Here is a 21,914-nt window from a genome sequence, read left to right on the forward strand (position 1 = left end):
ATCTATATGGGTCTGTGTTTCTAACACGTGCATTTGTGTTAGGAAAACAAGTTTACATCAACTTGAAAACATGGTCGACATGGATAAAGTAGAGATCGTTGTAGGGACATACGAAAACTTAATTCTAGGGTATCAAGTAGTCAAAAACATTAAAGGAGTAAGTTTTTTATCTGAAGTAGATCTAGATCTTGCTCATTATTTCTAGATTTTTTATTTTACTTTTCTTAGATCTAGATTTAGAAATCTGTTCTATTAATAACTGTCTATAGAGTATAGACAGTCTATTACTATAGATTATAGATTATAATTATTATTATAGATTATAAGATTCTATACTATATACTATATAATATATTATATAACTATAATTTTACTATAACTACTATAGTATACTTTAGTACTGTTGCAACTCTCGGCTAGGCACTCAACGAATAGGCATGCAACTCAACACAGTTTAACAGGAAATAATAGTTGTGTTTATTCACAAGGGAAGGGTAAACACATAACATGATGATTCATCCTTCAGCTTCCTCAAAGTCTTACTACTAAGTATACCAGTCCTTTGCTACTTAACCCGAATGTGGACCAACGACAGCCTTCCCTGCTTCGCTCCAGGTCCCTACTACAACCTTCAGGCAGCACAAAAGTTGGCCTCTTAGTTTCCCAAACATTCAGACTCTTCACAATCCCTGATGCACTGTTATTCTCTCTCTTCTAGTGTCTTCCTGTTTACGTTCGCTAGTGCGCACCTCAAGCACTGGTGCAAGGCAGGGTTACAACAGTATATACACTGTTGACTGCATATTATACAGTACTATAAGTTATCTATAACTTAGACTTACTAGATCTAATATATATATTTGTCTCTCGTGGGCATCATAAGCAAGTGGAAGAAGAATTTGAAGGAAAAAAATGAAGGCAATGTATTGGAGATGTGAAATTACTATCTAAGTGGAATCCACTTCCGAGAGAACCACTTCTGAGAGAACATTTGGTTCTAACCAAACTTACACAAATACAAAACGAATTTAATGTAATGTATCACTACTATCAGAATATTATCAGATAATCAGTCTATCACTTAGTAAATAGTAACTTTACTTAGTTAGTATTTCACACTATTTGTCTTTTAATTTATAACTTAAACTTAAAGTCTTAAAGTTAAGTTGACTTAAGTCTTAACTAGTAGTAGTACTAGTAGTAGTAATTACTATCCCGTATCCGTCTATACTATACTGTTACAAATAAATATAAATATATACTATACTAATTAATATTCTAATATAAGTAATAAAAACTAATATACTAGATCTATATGATAGTATATGAGTATAAGTTATATAGGTAAGACACTACTCAGGCGACATGTCAGACTGACTCAGTCATCTCCAGTGGCCACAGCTAGGGTGGTGGGAGGAGGGGGAATAATTTGAAAATCCCCACTTGAGGGGCCCTCAAATGAGTGTTTTTATATTAAGAATTAAATATTACGCAAGCTAACCGGGTCCCCAAACGATGGAAAATTCTTAGCTACCAGCTACGTCCCTGCTCATCTGTTGAAAAAATCATTCAATTATCTCTATTAGATTTGTTTAAAAGTTATAACCATTTATGTGTGAATATGTATATGTTTCTGTCATTTTTCAACACCTACCCCTACATCAAGGGCTTAACACAAAAAAGTGTTAAAAATAGATATTCACAGGTTTAAAATTGTCATAAAATACTAATTGACAAAATTTAAAGCTTTATCTCAATCGCAGAGGTTTTGCAACCTTTTCTAACAAAAAATATCAGAAAGTGCCATTGTTGCCCTTTTTGAACCAATACCTCTTTAGCATGCTTCGGTCTTTGTAGCAAAGATTTATGACACCAGCTGCTTAATTTTGCTTTGACAGACACAAAAAATCTTCTGCCTCGATCAGAAGTTGAGATAGGCTTTAAAGCCAAATCTGCTGTCAAAGAAATTAAAAGTAAAGCCAGTACTAGGGATGTTTTAAATTTTCAGATGGAAAGCAGAAAGTTTCTGCTGATAGTTCTTAAACTGATTGAAAAATCTCCATTGAAAAATGCAATTGTCCAGAGTTTAAATTGGCTAAAGCCCAAATATTTTTGCAAGATTTTGATGGCTCCTTAAACGATTTAGATGCCCTTTGAGCAGCTTGGTTCCGCTTTGCCATGTCTTGCAGATGACTGATAGCATTAAATCTGAATTTACACAATGGTAAAATTCCATTTTAACCACAAGTTATGCTGCATTCCAGTCCTTCAGTGTCATCTCTAATAGACTATCTAGATACTTTATTAGGCAAGCATGAGAACACTGAATTTGCTAAAGTCTGGACAGTGATGGGAGGAATATAATATTGTATCATCAGCATGGTAATTTAATTATTAAACCTAAATTACGCCAACTCTGGCTATTGTTATAATTTTTTGGCACAAATTTTATGTCCTGGAATTTTAAAAATTCTGGAAAACTCCTTGAATTTCATATTGGCTTTTGTGCAGCTACCCTGATTACAGGTAGTCTTCTCTTCACTGTACCTTATTGTCACTAATGGGGCACTAAACACAGATCAATGTTGAATCAATAAACTTAATATATATCTGATCTAGTTTTCATGAGAGACCACAACAGCTGACTTAAAAATATATATATTATATATATATATATATCAGAGAAATATTAGTAAAGCTTTACAAAATTCCAATTAAAAGCAATCATCAATATATACATGATATTCTCTTTTGATATATATATATATATATACAGACTCAAAATATTTCTGTAAAAAACTTGTATTGTTTTTGTACATTCTAGGATTATAATTTGGATGTCAGTTTTACAGATGACTCCCACAGAGGAGCACTTAGATGCATGTCTGTATCTTCCAATGGTACTTTAGTTTCCAGCAGCACAGATGACTCTATCAGGTTGCACAGTCTTACAAAACGAAAAGATATTGGTGGCTTGTTTGAACACACAGGTAAGTCCTAAAATTACATAAATAAGTTCTCTTTTGAACATTTAAAAAATATAAAATATTAAATTCTGTTATATGTACAATTTCTAAAATAATAGCATTAAACATTGGCTACACCAGTGGATTTGTTCACAAGATATTTTTTTTTATTTCGACCAGTAACCCCACCCCTTTCCACACACGTTCCGTTTAAACATTCAATAAAAAGTCCCCTCCCCCTTTTTTTTTTTTAAATTGCATTCTGCCCATCATACTACTCTCCCACATAGTATTTTTTTTTTTTTTTTGCTTCCAATAAAACGACCCACATTTTGATGATTTCCTAACATATTTTTGGCCTGTAAATTCTAGTATCTATTATGTTTAAATAGAACGGTCCACTTTATCCCTATCTCTCAGTTATGGTTACGTTTATTTGGCACATTTTGTGGTATGTACTCTGGACTTTCATCTCGAACCTTGCCCGCCATCATTAATTAATAATACAATAAAGTGTGTATAGTATGGTTAGATAAAATATAATAAAATTAATAATTTATATGTGATTGATACAATGAAGTGTGTATGCATGTTTCACTTTACCATTTACTCCTCTATGTCTTCCATTTCTTATGAACATATAGTGGTGCAAAAGACCTTTTCTTATTTTTTTTAAAGGCATTTGTCTACCTCTTTTCAACTGAATTATTACAGGTACAGTAAATTCTATCAGTTTTTATGGATCCAGTCATATGTTCTCTGGAAGTGAAGATGGAACAATTTGTATTTGGAAGTGCAGAAGTTGGGAAATGCTGCGCACACTCAAAGGTCATAAGTAAGTGAAGATGTAATATTAATGCAAACTTCATTTTCATTGGATAAATAATTATAGAAATGTATGCAAAATTTAACTTGAAACATATAATATAAATAGGCTGCCAAAATTTCTTTTAGTTCAATCTAAAAAAAATCATTAAAGCCATTTTTTTCTATATTTGATTAGAGCTTATGTCACAGCTATGTCTGTCCACCCCAGTGGAAAGCTTGGACTCTCAGCTGGCAGTGACAAAAGCTTTTTGACCTGGGACTTGGTCACTGGAAAATTGGCTTTCCAGAGAAAGCTAAAGGAAAGTATGTGATGATTAGAAAATTAGATCTTCTGTTGCTACCACTGATAGTACTATCTAGAGATTAGAAAAATCAATTTTGAAATCCTTTTAACAAATTTTCATTATTATATCATAGACCTAGCTTATTAGTATTATTAAGTGTTGTGACAAAATTAATATCTTTATCTTAATATGTTCTAATGGTGGAAAGTGATTTCAGTAAAATGATTTTGATTTGCCATTGCTAAATTAGAAATAATAAAAATAAAGACATTGTCATCTATTAAAGCTAACTTTAAGAAGCATCATTAAAATGTTTTTTTTGTGTGGGTCAAAGAGGATAACTAAACAATAAAATATTTTTGAAAATACTTTAAAAAAAAAAACTAAGCTTATATTAATCATAGTTGTATCAATTAGTTTGGATCAATCATGTAATTAAATTTGTAATAGAATTGATCTAGAACAATAACAGTAAATCTGTTCAATTAGTCCAATATTTTAGTATCATTTTGTATAATAATGTAGTATGCTCAAAGTCTACCAATCAATAAATCTAAATTATAAACCTTGACAGTACTACATAATTAAAAACTACATGTACTCTGGTTTTATTTATACAACACAAAAAAAATATTTATTGTCTACATAGTGTCTTTTTTTTTTTTTGTAAGAGGGCAGACATAAAAAAAAATTAAAACATTTAGACAAACAAATAAATGTCTTCAAGCTTTAGATATGGTATAAATATTGAATAGAGAATGTTGGTAATACAGCATTTTTTTCCATTTTCATCTTTATGAGCACTTTAAATTAAATAGCAGAACATACTCATATTTAATGAAAGAAATGGAACTTTGTTTCACATAAGTTTATTGGTACATTTTTATGTACATGCACAATGAGTATTACATTTAAATTATACACAATGTGTTTTTCCAAATAGTATTACTTTAAATATCATGGGAATAAAACCATTAAAATCAATACTCATTTTTTAAAAACTGTTTTATTTGTTCCTTAAAAAAATAAACTTTTGTGGAATTGTATGATGTACATGATTTGAATGTTTGCAGGGTACATCGAAGCTTTTTAAGACATAAGTCTCTGTATTTCTCACATAGTACATAAATTGGCTAGCAATATTTCCAAAATTGTGCTCTGAGTCCAAACATTTCTTCTTGTCACACGTTTCTAAATTCTTCACTGGAAATATAGTAAGCCATCTTTTGGGTCAGTAGTACTAACACATTACATTATGCACAAACTGATACCTGAATTGCATTCTCATTATTGGCCTAGAATAAATCAAAAGTCTTTGTATAATTTATGTATATGATGTAATTGTTTAATATTTGTGTTTTTTGTTTCACACACACACATATATATTTATATATATTTTTTTTTTCTTCTTCAGTGGCCCAAAATGTTTTATTCACATCAGAAGGAGATCATTATGTTTTAGTCTATCAGAAGAATATTGAAGTTTGTTCACTTGAAGTAAGTGAATAGTTTAAATTATAATCTTTAAATGTAAATTGAGAATGTCATTGAACAGCGTAAACTTGTGGCCTATGGACAGGAACATCTTCCGGGGTTGGATGAAGAAAGTTTCAAAGGAAAAGAGCAAAAGCCTTGACTCTATTTTTCCTTCATCTCTTGTTTTATATGTTTTATAATATGAATGTGAAAGCTGTTTTCATAGTGTCACGACCATCAATGGTGTTGATGTCACAATCTAAGATGGTGCTACTGTCACGATCAGACTTGAACTATATTGCACCATCAATGATCGTGATTGCCGAGGATCTTGAAATGATCTTTCGATAAGATGATCGTATAGAAGTAGACAGATCTATGTTGATAATATGATCATACAGAATGTTGCCAATTGATAAGAGGATCATCTAGGTCTAGGAGTTACTACTTGACAAATATGATCTAAGTACGTTCTAAATTCAATGAAGAAACTTCTCTTCGTCCAAAACAATTACTTTAATTAATAACTTGAAAACACTATTCACAAATAGTTACAATGGTTAAAATGTACTTGAATTGAATCTACACAATAGTATATCTGAGTCTTGATACAATTAAAATATACATCCTCAAATTCACGTTACATACAAGTTAGATGTTAATACTACAACTTCCGAGACAAGACTGGGGCTATTTTGCATCTTCGCCGGGTTTCAGCTCGTAATCACGTGATCAACAACTTACCCCTCCCAGACCAACCATTCATTGCAGTCTAATGTACAACAATTAACTTTCGGAACCAATGGAGTTCATTTAATTACATGCTTGTTTTTTTTCCCAGCTATGTCAAGCTATGTCGGCAAACAACCCGAAACTGTTACCATATATGGTCATAGTGTACGTGACACATAGCTATATAAAAGCCTAAGATGTTACCAATCAGTTGTGAAGATAGATAATATAATATCCTGTGGTCCACTAGCAGCAAATAAATCAAATGATCCACGCTATTCAGTATAAAAATATACAACACTAATGAAACTATTAAGTTATTTATGTCTACTAGCTTCACTTCCACCCCAACCCCAATGATGAATCTTGCCTGTTCATAAACACATTTGCACTATGGCACACTACAGGGTGCAACTTAGTGGTGAACCTCATACACTATGCCACAAACACATTGATAATAAAATCATTTTGCATTCACTTACCTTAATCTTACCTTATTATTATTATTTAAAATTTGGAATATTACAAAGACTTGGGTTATAAAATAATTTGTAAAGTTATAAAATAAAAATGACACATTGTTTAAATATATAATTAATTTACTTTTTTCTTTTACTTTAGGATACACAGACAGTCCAAGAGATCTCTACAAATTGGAGGATTAACTCTGTTTGTTTTGTAGATGTAAGTTTATTAGTCTCAAATTGTAATTTTTTTAAACCTAGTGACTCCAACAATAACATTGGGCTTAAGTTTTGCTATTTGATTTTGCAATACCCTTACTAATTGGAGGCTCAAGATGGCTGCCTAAGGCCGGCCCTAGTTCTGAGCTTTTGGGCCAAATGAAATAGAAGGAAAAAAAAACACTAAATTTTTTTAAAACCTAGTGACTCCAACAATAATGTTGGACTTAGTTTTGCTATTTCATCTAAAAAAAATTGTTTAAGAGTCCTGTGCAATACCCTTACCCATTGGATGCCCAAGGAGCCCTGGTTCTGAGCTTTTTGACCTTGTATGCTCTTGACTTGATATAGAATAAAGCACAAATGAAGGAAACAAATTTCAGATCACTTTAATCCATCAATCCATTAAGAATAATTTTATGAATATAAATTGCATTGAATATGTTTGTTAATCCAATTTAATTATTTAAATGACACAATTTCTTCTGTAACCAAATGAATTATAAAAGCACCTATAGTCTGTCTGTTCGAGTCATCTTAACTAGTATTTCCAATACTTGCGAATGAATCAATAAATTCATGTTCAGTATGGTGTAGAAAGGAAAATTTCCCTTCTTCATTCGCATTTGTTGTCACAACATTATTTTCATGTATTGTTTCTTTGTAACTGTTATTGGTTATTTTCTTTGGTTTTAGCTTCTAGGACGAATATGTAAAAGTAGCAATAATACTAATACATCAAACTTAGACTTAGAACCTTCCACTAATCCATAACTAACTGTCATGCTTGATAGCACACATAGCAGCTGGCCAGGCATATGCAAAATGACCCGGTTATTTGGGTCACATTGTGTATTGGTAAGAAAACATTGTTTATATCAAAACCAAATTTTTGGAAGACCTTGAATAGGTGTAAACAAGCATAGTTTTAGAATACTTAGAAACATATGCTGAAAATAATCTAGAAAAGTCTTTGTGTGATACTATATAAGGGATGTAAAACTATCTGGGTCATTATTCTCTGGTGGATAGTTATTGATCAACAGTATCTACTGTGCAGTATTTGTTCAAAAAGAATATTATATATGTCAGTCAAGATATTATTCTATTTGTACAAGGGATTTAGGTTTATGTGACTTTTTCCAATGCTGGATTACTTGTTTTATTTAGTTAAGTTTGAAGGCGTTAATCTCAAAGAAAATATAGTTTACATGTGTCTTTAAACAGAAGCATAGAAGCACCTTCAAACTCCAATATGTTAGGTAATTTGAGAATCAACACTGCTCTCTAAAACAAATCATGACACTTATATATATATATATATATATATCTTTATTAGTTTGTAATATTAGCATTCTATTATAACTATTTTTTTTTATTTTGCTGCTAAATTTGTTATGTTTTGTTTTATATTATTTCAAGAAAGAAATTGTAGCTGTTGGTGGTGATGACAAAAGTGTTTTGATTGTGAATGTGTTATCCGGAGATATTTTGATGACATTGGACTGTTTAAAACCTGGTGATAGTAATTTCAATAGGTATGTGTGTATGTACTAATGGAGTTAATTGACTATTTAAAAAAATCAGTTTAAAATAATGACCAAATAGATGCAATACTATGAGTCATAAAGACTTAATAAAATACACTTGCAAAAATAAAGCCACATTAGTTATTCCATGATGTGACATGTCAAATAAAATTGTCCCCATAACTATGAGTAGTTGTTCAGCTGAAACACTTGCCATGATATCTCTGTCATAAAGGCTTCATTTTAAGTTTAAAAAAACGTATTAGTACCTTTGATTAACCAGCGGACAAACTGTGAAAGAAAAAGTTTTCATATTCAGAGTCTAGTTTTCTCCAAAAATTAATGAAAGTTCCATGGTTCAACATTTGCGATGAAGTTAACATTGCTGACCAGAATCTTAACCACATGATCCATCAAGACCTTGCCAAAAAAGATTTTGTTGGGGAATAATGCAATGAAGCAGCAGAAGCTTGACATCTGAAAAGCAATACATCTTGGGTCAGATAAGATCAGAAGGTTGTAGTTGAGGCATCACTGAGAGAGGAAAAATAATAACTAAAATTTACTGTCTCTAAGTTCACACACGGATACGCTTTAAAATTATTTTTTTTGAAGGAATGTCTTCTAAGATAGAAGCTGTTAATGCTTATTTCTCACATAGTGGAGACAAGAGAGATACTTGTTTTTTTTTATTTTTTTATTACAATCCTGTTGAAGAGAAAAAAGTCTTATATTTCTTCTGCATTAGATAAATGGAAATTGTATTGAATTATTTTTTCCCTTATTTACAGTCGTGTTCGCTGTGTATGTTGTACTAAGTCTGGGGATGCTACTCTTGTCATTGTAGGCATGGCAAATGGAAACATTGCTATATTTAAAGTTATCATCAATCAGGTATAAAACTTATTCTTCAATATTGGCTTTGCAAAATAATAATACTTTAAAGCAATATTGGGAATTACATTTAATACTTTGTTATTTTGAAAGGCTATTGTTAATATTTATTTAAAAATGGCCTTATGCTCAAAGCATTTACCATAGGTAATTGCATTTTACCTTTACATGTCCCTTAGTCTGTTGGACCGTTGGGGCACCATGCAAGATTTGTCAACCATTTTTATCCATTCCTCTGTCTTTTGCCTTAGTTAGAACCTCTTTCAGTGGCAGGCCCGTCCATTCTTTTATGTTGTCTTCACTTTCTCTGTCTGCCTCTTATTGTTTTTCCTGATACTGTTCCCTGAAGGAAGGTCTTTGTGAGGCCTAAAGATCTTGTAATATGGCCATAGATATTTAGCATCGTGGGGTCCAATCACTGGAGTAACCCTGTCTCTAATCTCTTGGTTTGTGATGCAGTCTTTAAAGTTAATTGCATAGAAATTTTAATATGCCATTTTCCATTGTTTAACATTTTTGATGGTTTAAGTCTGGAATTATTGTCCACATTTAGATGAAATTAATATTTTTGCCCTTTTGAAAATATACTCTGATTATGCTTGTATAGCATTTTTGTTTGTTATTAGAAAGTGATATATTTGGTATAGAATTAAAACAGAATGCATGCCCTTTGTATATAACAAATTAATTTTTATACAACAAAATTATATTGATATTAATTTATAAAAATTAAAAACGAAAACTTACAGAGTGTGGAAAAGTCTCTAGCATCTATAGCTAGACCAGAACTTGGAAAAATTGTATGATCCGTATGGACTTAACTTTTTTTTTATATTGCCACAAAACTTTATAGGTATATTGCATTTGAACTAATTATCCATGTTGTTTTAATTCAAAAATTGAAAACTGACCAACTGTAAAGCTATATAGCTATAGCGCTAGTCTAGATCTAGGAAATATATATGATCTAAGTGAATAAAAAAGGATCCTTTTTTATGATATTTTGTACATATTTTCACAAAACTTCCTATATTGGAGGATGAAGTGAACTCTAAGCACCAGCTCCTTGCATTCAGCTATTTTTTTACTATCTTGGTTGAATAGCTTAAAAGAAAAAGTCTGAGTGAGTTCAGCTTGATTTCGTTTCAATAAATTGTTTAAAAACCAATTGAAATACAAAACTCATTTAATACTTCTAATGACCTTTGTTTAAGTTAATCAAATTCTTCTGTCCAATTGGTGTATATCTATTACTGCTTCTATAGGAACTCAGCAAGTCAGAATTAGTGATCTTTCATGAAACCAAAGTCAGACTAACTTGCATGGCTGTACATAACGTTATGGATATAAAAATTAAAGGTTTGTATTGCATTTTTTTTTTTTTATTTTTATTTCATGAACCATAGCTACTTTTTTTTTTTTTGAGATGGCTTTATCTGGGGTCCCGGGCTCAAACCCTAGTGAAGACTGGGATTTTTAATTTCAAGATATTTGGGCGCCTCTGAGTCTACCCAGCTCTAATGGGTACCTGACATTACTTGGGGAAAAGTAAAAGCAGTTGGTCATTGTGCTGGCCACATGACACCCTTGTTAACCATAGGCCACAGAAACAGATGAACTTAACATTATCTGCCCTATAGACCACATGGTCTGAAAGGAACTTTTTTTATCATTGCAGTCTTTCTTTTTACGTTTCTAAACCATTGCAGGGTCTTAATTTACTAAATACAGTTCTCAGTTCATATTTTCTTTCTATTTGTCTTGTTTTTACAACTCACTCTGATACAAATTTTGAACATGCTATTTCTCCCACTTCCCATTCTCAAATCAAGTTGAAACTTTGGACAATTTTTTATTTTCGATGACCACTAATGAATCAATATGACTACCTTGGTTCCGCAAGGTTGTCATTGATGGGAGTGGTAATGGATAGTTATAAGCACTCCACTACCTATAAAATGCTTCCTAATGGCGTGCTTCTCAAATAGCCGCTGACAACCAGTCCAAGTCCTGACCTTCACATGTGGCTCAGATATTGAGTCCAGTGGAACTGTTTTCACTAACAGGAGAAAGGGCGAAGCAAGTAACTGAGATCTAAACCGGTAAGTTTCAGGCAGTAGGGGCTTTTTAGCCATGGCTGTCTACCCACCAACGAGAAGGAAAACTCTAAATTCAAAATCTGCTGTCTTGCAAAAGGCTTCGAGAGGTGACCCGGAGGGAAAATCAGGAGAATGCTACTCTAAGGCAATTTGCAGCATTCTATACACCCTGCATACTACACCCTGCAATGTTGTTGACCCCAAACTGCATGAGCACTTGCCACTCCCTTGGACACATCAGCTGTTTAGAGAGAGGGCAACATGTATGCAACATTGATTTGACCACAGCTAATCAGAACTATTGCTCTCTAATTTCAGAGTTAGAAAAGGTATAAAATAAATTTGTAAAAACTTGAAACAGCGCGGTAACGAAACAACCTAAAATCTTCAATTTTCTGTGACTCTAGTTGTGTACCGGTAGAGGCAACACTAGTTAGGTTTGGTGTGCAACAAATGCTTCTACAGGGTATTTGTTACACTTCAATATTTAAACTAGTAAAGTTGAGGATCCTATGCCTCATGGAACTGGACATTATATAGTGAGTAAATTAGAAAAAAAAGTATTTTTGGAAAGGGAGATAATTTTTTCTTTAACAATTATTTTAGATCTGTTCAGTTAACAGAAGACCTTTGGCCGCAGCAAACCTATTGCTTTCCACAATAAGACCTAACAGAAAAGGTTGGCCACCAAGGCATTAAAAAAAACTTTTAAAAAGGTGACGTCATGGTTAGGCAGAAAGGAAACCTTGTTGCTACCTCCTGATATTTACAAAGAAAAGCGGGTCTGAGCAGACCCTAACAGGCTCCGCTGGCCAGGTAAAGGGCATTAGGCCTGGCATCGAAAAATGTGCTACTAATCGCCTCGCAACGTTGGTACATAGGGAGAACGGGCCACGTTGTGAAAAAAGAGCTACCGTTCTTCCCAACACACAAACCCTGATAACATCCTTTTTCCCCCAAACAAACATTACAATTAAAAAACCAAAAGCCTCAGAAAAAATTAACCCAACACCAACACCTCATACTGGGAAAGTAAGTATCCCCCACACTAATTTAGCTGTAAAGATAAAGCAACATGATCCCCAAATTTCCAAATCTGATGCTAAAACTTTCAAAGTCCTTCAATGTAACGTCCGAGGACTTATCCAAAGACACTTGAAATAACTAACCTGCTCCACAAAGAGTGTGTGGATGTTGCCTTACTACAAGAATGTCTGATAGGTGAAAAAAGAAGTTTCTCAATACACGGGTACTCTGTTTTCCGCTGCTCCTGTGGGGATTGCCGAGGCCTGGTTACATTGGTGGCTAAAGCTCTGGTCACCAAGAAAGTGTCCACAGACTTGAGTCAGGGGAGGACAGACACTTTGGTATTAGAAATTTGGAAAAATAATAGACGCTTCAAGTGCATCAATGTTTATAATCCACCAAAACAAGAACTGGCTTTAGATGTCAGCTTTACGAGACAGCTGTCGACAATGCCCTTGAAAAAATCAATGTAGAGTCTAGCTCTGTCGACCTTGTGTACCGTCAAATAACAACAGCTATCCTGGGCATGGCTAAAAAGTTTATTCCTCGAACTTACCCTTGTAAAAATTCAAAAACTTTTGGACGGCTGAAATCAACAAACTTGTTATGGCTCGGAGAAGGGCATACAAAAAGGTCCAAAAGAACCCAAACAATCCAACACTCAGGCAGAAATACAACAGACTCAGCCTACTAGTCAAAACGTCTGTTAACAGGGAAAAACGAGAACGTTGGACCAACACCTGTGCAAGGTTAAACCTAAGGGATAGCTCTAAGGCTTGGAGTCTTCTGAGAAATCTCGAAAATGCTGGGCGTACGAAAACAGCAACCCCATTATCTTCACCGAGTGGGGTAACCATTTTATCGAAAAAGAAAATTGCCACCCTGTTGAACAAATATTTTGCCAAGATCAACAAGGCTGCCAAGAATGTCCAAAGCCATTGATAAAGCTCGCAAAGCTGATGAAAAAAAAGACCGAAAGGAACCACAGACCGAAAGTGCTGAGGGAACAATGAACTCCCCATTCTCGATAGGCGAGCTTAATGCTGCCATAAGGAAATGCCAGCTTAAAAAGGCTCCCGGGCCGGATGGTATTACCCCCGAAATGCTTAAACATGTAGGGGGGAAAGGAAGGGCCGTGCTCTTGGCATTCGTAAATAGAACCTGGGCAGATGGTCATCTGCCCAGGGCCTGGAAACGTGCCACCATTATTCCTATACCAAAAAAGGGAAAAGATGCTTCCACTGCTGAGGGCTACAGGCCCATCTCACTCACATCTTGTGTGGGAAAGATGGCTGAAAAATGGTAAATGAGCGTCTGGTTTGGTACCTTGAGAGTGCTCGTCTTATAGCTCCAGAACAGGCTGGTTTCAGGGCTGGAATGTCCGCTATAGACCAAGTCAACATCTTTGTGCAGAGCATAGCAGATGGATTCCAAAGGACCGAAAGCACATACGCAGTCTTCATTGACTTAAAACAGGCATATGATAAAGTATGGCGGCCTGGTTTGCTTCATAAGATAAGAGCCGTGGGTGTGCGGGGACGGATATATTACTGGATTAGAGACTTCCTACAAGAGCATACAATAAGAACAAGGATGTACGGAGAAGTCTCAGGGGAAATGACCCTCGAGCACGGCCTCCCCCAGGGCTCCGTCCTGTCATGCGCCCTTTTCACGGCCTTCATAAATGACCTACCGGCTCAGCTAAAATGCCAAAAGCTGCTATATGCTGATGATATTGTCCTTTGGAAATCCGGAAGGAGCGCAACCTCTATACAAAAAGTGCTACAAGAAGACCTCCATACGCTCTGCTCATACACACAAAAATGGAGGCTAGAAATAAACACCTCCAAGACGGTCTATTCTCTGTTCACGCTCGGGACTGTCATTCTCGGGCAACCTTTCCAGCTCTCCCTCAACGGAGTGGCTCTCAGCATGGAAAAGCTACCCAAGTAACTTGGTGTAACTTTAGATCGCAAACTAAAAATGTGTGAGCACATCCAGGATGTTGTAAGAAAGGCCTCAGGGAAACTTTGCATTGTGCGGAAGCTGGCATCCACGAAGTGGGGAGCCCGAGCAGACATGCTCCGATCCCTGTATTTAGGAGCAGTCCGATCACAGATAGACTACAGCCTACCTGTGCAAATTTATGGCTCTAGGACTGCTCTTGAACAACTTGATAAAATACAGTCCCAAGCACTAAGATTTGTCTGTGGAACCTTTAGGACAAGTCCAGTGAATGCGGCTGAAATAATGGCTAATATAGCTCCACTAACCCTTAGGAGGGAAAGGTCAGTACTGACCTGCTATGAGCGGTATAAAAGGCTGGATGAATACCTCCCAGCTAGAAAACTAGTGGATGGTTTGAGATGCAGAAGACGTATCCAGATGCAGTCTTTTATGCATCATGCCACTAGACTATCTGATGAAGCTGGCCTCTCCACCAACCGATAAAACATTCAACGCTTTCATCCCCTTCCCCCTTGGTGTCGCCCAACAACCCCAGACATACGCTTGAAATTAGTAGACCCTAATGCCACTAAGCAAAGCCGTTCATCTAACGACCTTCAAATCCTAGCTCTGGAGACCATTAATACCTTCAAGCCCAGTGCTATTTTTGCATACACTGATGGATCGGCATCAATAGATTCTGGAAGAGCAGGCTATGGAGCCTACATCGACTTTCTTGGCTCTCACACAGTCAAAATCTTTGGACCATGTGGTAGTGTTTGCAGTTTTGATGCGGAGACCATGGCAGTCTGTGAAGCCTTAAAAGTCATTGACTCTCAACTCGGCGAGGGACATTTGAGGGCAACACAGATTGTTGTGGTCACTGACTCAAAATCTGTACTACATGTTTTGCAAAGCCCCGGACCATGGCCCCCCAATATCAACACTGTCATCATGGCTTCACATAACATCAAACAACGCTATGGCACCCCGTGGTGGAGGCTGTCCAGGCCTGAGCAAGCTATTATAGCACAGTGCAGGACAGGCCACTGTCCTGTTGGCTCATATTTCTCGCGGCTATGGCCAAATTTCGATTCACGGTGCCATCGCTGCGGGGAAGAAGAGGAAACCATGCCTCATATTCTGTTTGACTGCCCCAGACTTGCTGATCTCCGTCTCGACAGGTCTGGGAAACCCAAAATTCTCGACCTGTATGGCGACATTCATGCACTACGCAAGACAGCAGGGTTTCTGTCCAGGGCTTTTGCAAGAGAGGATTTGAGCCTCTCAAGCCCTCACTCTAATGGAGTTTGATGATGATGATGATGACCTCCTGATAGGATAAACATTGTGTCACTCTTTTGATTACCAATACCACTTCAGGTATCACTGAAATTACTCGCCAAGGACCAGGTGGCAACTTTCAAGTCAAAATCCTATCTGCCGTTAATACCTACAACAAATCAATAAAGTTGGTTTTGACATATTTGATCAACTCTCAACCTATTATCCAGTAGGAAGGAAATCTGTCAAATGGTGGATATACATTTTTCGCTTTCTCATCCAGACTACAGTTATCAACAGCTGGATCATTTATGCTTCCTCTCACAGGCCCAGATCCAAAAGCCTGGGACATCTAGAGTTTCAGCTTGAGATAAGCACAGCCCTTCTAAAGGGAAACATTGTTCATCAAAAGAAGCAGAGTGATCTCCAGGAGTTGGCATGAGGGATGTTTGTTTGTTTTACATGTTTCGGATGTTCCTTCAGAGTTGAAGATAGTTTACTTCCTAGTCCAAACCTCCCGCAGGACGACAGGGGATGGGAGAGGCAGGATTTGAACCCTCGACTATCGATAAATCCGAACGACAGTCCAGCGCGCAAACCGCACGACCAGGCAGCCATCCAAATGTTCTTGAGCATAGGCTCATTCCAATGGTGGGAAACAAACGTACCTGCCATTGGTGTGTTTGGAAAAGGAACAGAGCACATAAAACTGTCTTCAAAATAAGACTGTTAAGGAGAATGTTTTACCAAATTCCATAACTCACTGACACTTCTAGTCCTGTGCTCCATAAACATTTTTTTTGTCTTACATTGTTATTATTTTTGGTTTATATTTAACTTTATCCATTTGTCTGTAATCTTTCAAAATTAATTTGCTTCATTAGTTGTTTTTTTCTGTGAATTTTTTAAGAATATACAATGTCACAAATACTGAGTTACTCCCCTTTTGTAAGGGATGGGACAGTTATTGGCAGACAACTGCATAGTGTGTTGATGGTCTATTTTGTTGATGATTATATATGTTAATGGTGCATGCGAGTTCATAGAAGACACAACAACAGAATGAATCAAGAATATACTTGATAACGCAGGCTGATAACTTCAACAATTTAATGAACAATAAAAAGGGCACAGTCCTCTGTCGTCGCTAGCCTAGCGTCCTCTAAGGCGTATTGTCCATTACTCTTCTAGTTGCGTTCTCCTACTTTTTAATTACTCGTCACGTCACTATGGAAAAACCTGATTAACCTCAACTTCTACGCATCTTGTGTCATTACAAGTGATAAAAGGGTTTAGTTCTGATTATGTTTTAACAATATTGACATCATTGTCATTATGTCACATAAGACAGGTCCTCTTTGACACTAGTGATTCTTCAGTAGGTACTGAGTCACATGTGTGATTAATTAATAACAATTTCTCAGACTTTCTGGCCAGTCAGAACTGGTACATCTTACAAGTAGCTTTTATCATAAGAGTTAGAAGTGTAAAGAGGAGTATTTGATGCAGAGGTGGCCTTACCATCAGCCCCCCCCCCCCCCCCCCCCCAGCCCAATCTAGGCCCTGAAATGACACTAACTCAGGGCCCTGCACACTGCTAAGGCTGCCTTTGTTTGAGGCTCCCTGACTAAGGTGTTTTGTAAAGGCCTTTATTATAGGTCTTTGCAGGAGGTTCCTAGTTTGCACAGTTTCAGTCAATATTGATTCACAATGTCAGGAGAGGAAGGGGAAATCTGCCCCCATCCTAATCTCACTTGAACAGTGATTACTTGGGATTTTATTTAAAACAGCTGGTGTGTCAAGTGGGTAAAACACTGAGAGAGTTAATGTAATTATTGATTATTTAATTATTAGCACAACTAACTGTTTTTCTGTTCTACTTATTATATTGTCTTTGACTAATCTTAAAAACATTCATGTTACTTTTTGTCCCCAATTTAGAAGAAAAAGAATCAGAAAGTGTTGGTTTGAAAAGAAAAAAACAACAAAGGAGCAGAGAAAAAAAAGATAAGAAGGAAACTTTAGAAGTTCAAACAGACTCTGCAGATAACACCAAAGAAGATAACATACAAACTTCTCCAAGTGAACATAAAAACAAAAAGATTAGAAAGCCACAGAGTCCAGATCAAGTTACAAAGAAGAGAAAGTTAGATGCTAAACAAGAGAAAACTTCAAAGCCTAAAAAAGGTTAGTAATTTTTCTTCTGTTTTATTATTCATAAGTCACAATATTTGCTGGCTGAACAGACTTAAAAATTTTTTTTTTTTGCTTTTCAGATGCAAAACCACTATCAAGAAATGAAAAACATAAAAGAAAAGTCAATAATAAATAAATTAAAAAAAAAAAGTTTATTTGTTTTGTTGAAATAGTATTGAGGTGTTTTTACAAAGCTTAAATATCAACTCACTCTGTATGGTAACAAGTTTGTGCTGAAATTTCGCACAATTATTTCTTTTATCTGACAATACAAAAATAAATACAATAAAAGAACAAATCAATTAGTTTATTAACTATTGGTAATTAACTTGGTATCTTGAACTAGGTAAAGAAATTGTACATAGGTGGTGGTATAAGCCTCATTAGTCCACTTTAAAAAAGTGTTTGAAATTAACAATAGATACAATCTTTAAATTTTCATACACACCTCACTAGCATAGCAGAGTGGCTAGAATGTTGGCTTCAGGGTGCTTGACTTTGAATTCAGGTCTTCCCCCCCCCCCCCTTTTTTATTTATAAGAAATTTAAATGCTTTTAAAAAAATTCACCTAGATATCCCTCTCTTTCTCCCCCCATTTTCCCAACTAGTCCAGATAAGTGATAGGATCACAGCGCATTGAGAAAACAAAAACGATTTGTCAAAATATTATTAATAACATTTATTGTTGTTGGTCTAGATCAGTGGTCTTCAACGAGCGCCCCCTGGGAGGCATCTTTGTGAAATTTGGGGGCACTGGGAGCCAAAGGGGCGTTAGGGGGGTGCTGGGCGTAAAGAATACAGAAGAAAATAAATGTGCACTGTAAATAAAATACAAACCCACCCCAAAAGTAAGTGCATCTTTCAACAATTTTGTGAAACAAATAATGAGCAGCATGTTAAACTCTAGTTGTAAACTGAAGTTCGCTGAATCTAGAAAGGGGTTTGTTATTGCTCATTTTGAGAAACAGGAAGATTCAACTGTTGGCGATGACTTAAAGCAGGCTAAAAATTTGTTTTACATGGTAGGCATCTAACGCCAAATGAATGAAACCAACCAACCTTCAACTGCAAGGAAAGAAATTGACTTTCATTGATTTTCTTTTATTGAGATATTAAATATATTTTAAAGAGTTTTACAATCTCACATAACTTGTTTGTTCACAAATGAATTACTGCCTAAGGACATCAATACCTATGAAATTCACCTAACAATGCTCTATAAAGAAATGACAATTCGCTTTTAGGATGTAAATAAATAAAAAAAATAATATAAATGACAATTATTAAACATCTGTTACTGATGTTCAAATTGAGTTGCAAGAAAAAATAGATTTACAAAATTATGTCTTCAGTAAAAATGTTAACATAGGATGCACAACAGAGATATGGCTGCACTTTAATATTTTTTAAAGAAAACTCCAAAACTGGTCGAAAATGAAATTATGTTTTAACTTTTCCATCAACATACATGGTAAACCTAGATTTAGTGTGTAACAAACCTAATCTACAAGCAAAGAAATAGACTGAAATAGCTTGAAATTTCTAATATTGTCAGGCTACAGGAGGCACAAGGTTCCCAATAGCTTAATTTCATTTTGTAGTGAATTTAGCAATAATAATGTTAATATTAAAAATAAAGCTTAATTTAAAATTAAACCTAAAAACAGTAGGCCCTAATATTCATTAATTTAAAAAAAGACTATTCTTAGGATTTCATAGAAAGTCATGACAATGAAATAAATTTTTGTGTGTAAATTATTTGATATGATGTCTGCATAATGATAATAATGTTATGTCTTCAATTCCGAAGATTAAGGCTGACTGCAGTGTTTCACAAAACTAAGCAAACCCAGTTGCGACCTGCATATTTTCACGAACGGTCTATTTAAGTTTTTCTTTGTCTTTTGCTTCTGTTTTTAATGGCTTTTCTTTGAATCTCAAATGTTTCTCCCGCAGCTTTGTGAGAGCTCTCCAACTGTCTCTCTCAGAGGCCATCTGCTTCCAGATACTTTCCTCAATGCCAGTGAGGGTGAAATGGTGCCTGAGATGATCCTTATAGCTCTTATGAGGGCACCACTGTAATGCCGTCCTCCTCTAAGCTCGCCAAAGAAGATCACCTTTAGCATGCAGTCTTCTCCCATGCGAATAAGTGTTATTGACAGCATAAAAATTAATTAAATAATGACATTTTGTTCTAATTTGCCTTCTCACGCTTCTTTATAAGTGTATTTCTTACAGGGGGGGAGGGGGGGGGGGGCGCTGGCAGATTTTTTCAAAGAAAAAATATGAAAAGGGGGCAGTAGGCCAAAAAAGGTTGAAGACCACTGGTCTAGATGTATTACAAACTTAATTACATGACTGAACAAACTAATTGATACAATTACATTTCGTAGTATAAAGTTTTTTCTTTTTTTTAAAGTAATTTTTTTATTTTTTTCTTGCTAAAGAATTTTAACATGCCTATAAACATATTTTAACAAAATTTTAGTGTAATTAATAATTAAAAGATAAGTATAAAAAGAATTTGACAAACACATTTTTTATTAGGCATAGATCTATGTTCTAATTTATTTTATTTCTGCATAGCAGCAAAAACATATTTATCATTCAAACATCTCATTCATGCCAAATCTAAGGAAACCATGGAGGCCTTTACATAAACTAGTCCAGCAGCAGCATGCATTAGAAACTACTAGAAAGTACACTGGCTAGTCAATATCTTGTCCAGTAATTCAAAATTCATACATCTAACAAAGCATTGAGGTTTTTGATTTGTAAAATATATAAAAGTACTTGTCAATATTTAAAAACAATTTCATCATACTAGCATGCAGACATCCTATGTATATTGACCAATATATGATGTCTTAAAGAAAAGTATTTAAGCTGCCATGGAAAAAAAAAAATTTAGTAATGAGAATAATGAAAAATAATTAAGATTTTTTTTTTTTTTTAAATATCTGGAAATATATTTTCTCATAAAATTTCTTTTAATTATATACAAGAAATCCTCTTAGAATCTGATGCATCTGAAGAATACATTTGTTCAAGCTAATTAAAGAAAAGCACTTTCTCTGGTCCACACACATTATATTATTTGTTATCAATGAATGAAAACACTCAAATAAATAAAAAATCTGTCTAGTGTCACATGAATAAAAAAAAAAAAGAATGGAAGATAATTAATCACTTTACAATCATACATAAAAAAGAAATCTTAAGAACAATCTGATTTAATCTGCAACATCCTGATTTCTCTTAGTCTGACATAACTCTGTATGCTAGTCTCAACACCATCAACAAACTGCAAAAGAATTATACTTTTTAAAACATGCTGATTTTAGATTAATTTTTTTCATTGATGCTAACTGCTCAATCATATTCACAAAATTTCTGTAAACCAAATTTTGTGTTCCTTATTCTTAAAATGACTTTTTCCCTTTAAGATCATTATCTTTCATAACACATTTTTTAGCACAGTTTCAATTAGAAGAATTTTTTTTTCAAATTTATATTTTACTACTAAATCTATATAAATATTTTGTAATATAAAGAAGGCCAAAATAAAAAAAAAAATATTTTGCATTTATAAAAATTCCTCAAATATGTTTGTTTAAGTACTCAAAATAATGTGCATGCAAAATATTGTAATTCTATAATCTATTAAATTTTTTAATTTTTTTTTTTATAATAAAAATCTCAAATGATCACTATCACCATGAAAGTAAAATTTTTCCTGGTCAGTTCATTTATCTGCCTTTTTAATTCCCAGTCATTTAATTATCTTTTTTTTTAAATCAATATATATAATATATATTATACATATATATATATATTATACATATATATATATATATATATTATACATATATATATATATATATATATATATATATATATATATATATATTATGCATACATATATATATATATATACATACATATACATAAATACATTCATCAAATTAA

The 21,914-nt window shown here is 34.3% G+C and overlaps 2 protein-coding genes across 2 annotated transcripts in view; one reads left to right on the forward strand and one right to left on the reverse strand.

Annotated features, from left to right (window-relative positions):
- LOC106066357 (p21-activated protein kinase-interacting protein 1-like) lies at positions 1-18,162 on the forward strand. Its single transcript, XM_013225352.2, has 11 exons — positions 1-157; positions 2,825-2,990; positions 3,681-3,801; positions 3,970-4,097; positions 5,493-5,575; positions 6,908-6,970; positions 8,392-8,507; positions 9,290-9,392; positions 10,658-10,751; positions 17,690-17,935; positions 18,025-18,162. Exons 1-11 carry the CDS (start codon positions 71-73, stop codon positions 18,078-18,080), a joined length of 1,263 nt encoding a protein of 420 aa, XP_013080806.1. The 5' UTR covers positions 1-70; the 3' UTR covers positions 18,081-18,162.
- LOC106066473 (transmembrane protein 14C-like) overlaps positions 18,078-21,914 on the reverse strand; it is a 10,917-nt gene continuing 7,080 nt past the window's right edge. The window contains exon 4 of the mRNA XM_013225509.2: positions 18,078-21,249. Within this exon, the coding sequence (XP_013080963.1) occupies positions 21,204-21,249 (46 nt within the window). The 3' untranslated portion in view covers positions 18,078-21,203. The remainder of the gene's footprint in view (positions 21,250-21,914) is intronic.

Source organism: Biomphalaria glabrata, chromosome 5 (genome assembly GCF_947242115.1).
Source record: "Biomphalaria glabrata chromosome 5, xgBioGlab47.1, whole genome shotgun sequence".
Taxonomy (NCBI): domain Eukaryota; kingdom Metazoa; phylum Mollusca; class Gastropoda; family Planorbidae; genus Biomphalaria; species Biomphalaria glabrata.

Excerpts from the sequence above, each read along its gene's own strand:
- LOC106066357 (XM_013225352.2), top strand. The coding sequence starts at position 71 with ATGGTCGACATGGATAAAGTAGAGATCGTTGTAGGGACATACGAAAAC. Across the intron at positions 3,802-3,969 it reads CGCACACTCAAAGGTCATAA|AGCTTATGTCACAGCTATGT; the intron begins GTAAGTGAAGAT and ends ATATTTGATTAG. Across the intron at positions 17,936-18,024 it reads AACTTCAAAGCCTAAAAAAG|ATGCAAAACCACTATCAAGA; the intron begins GTTAGTAATTTT and ends TTTGCTTTTCAG.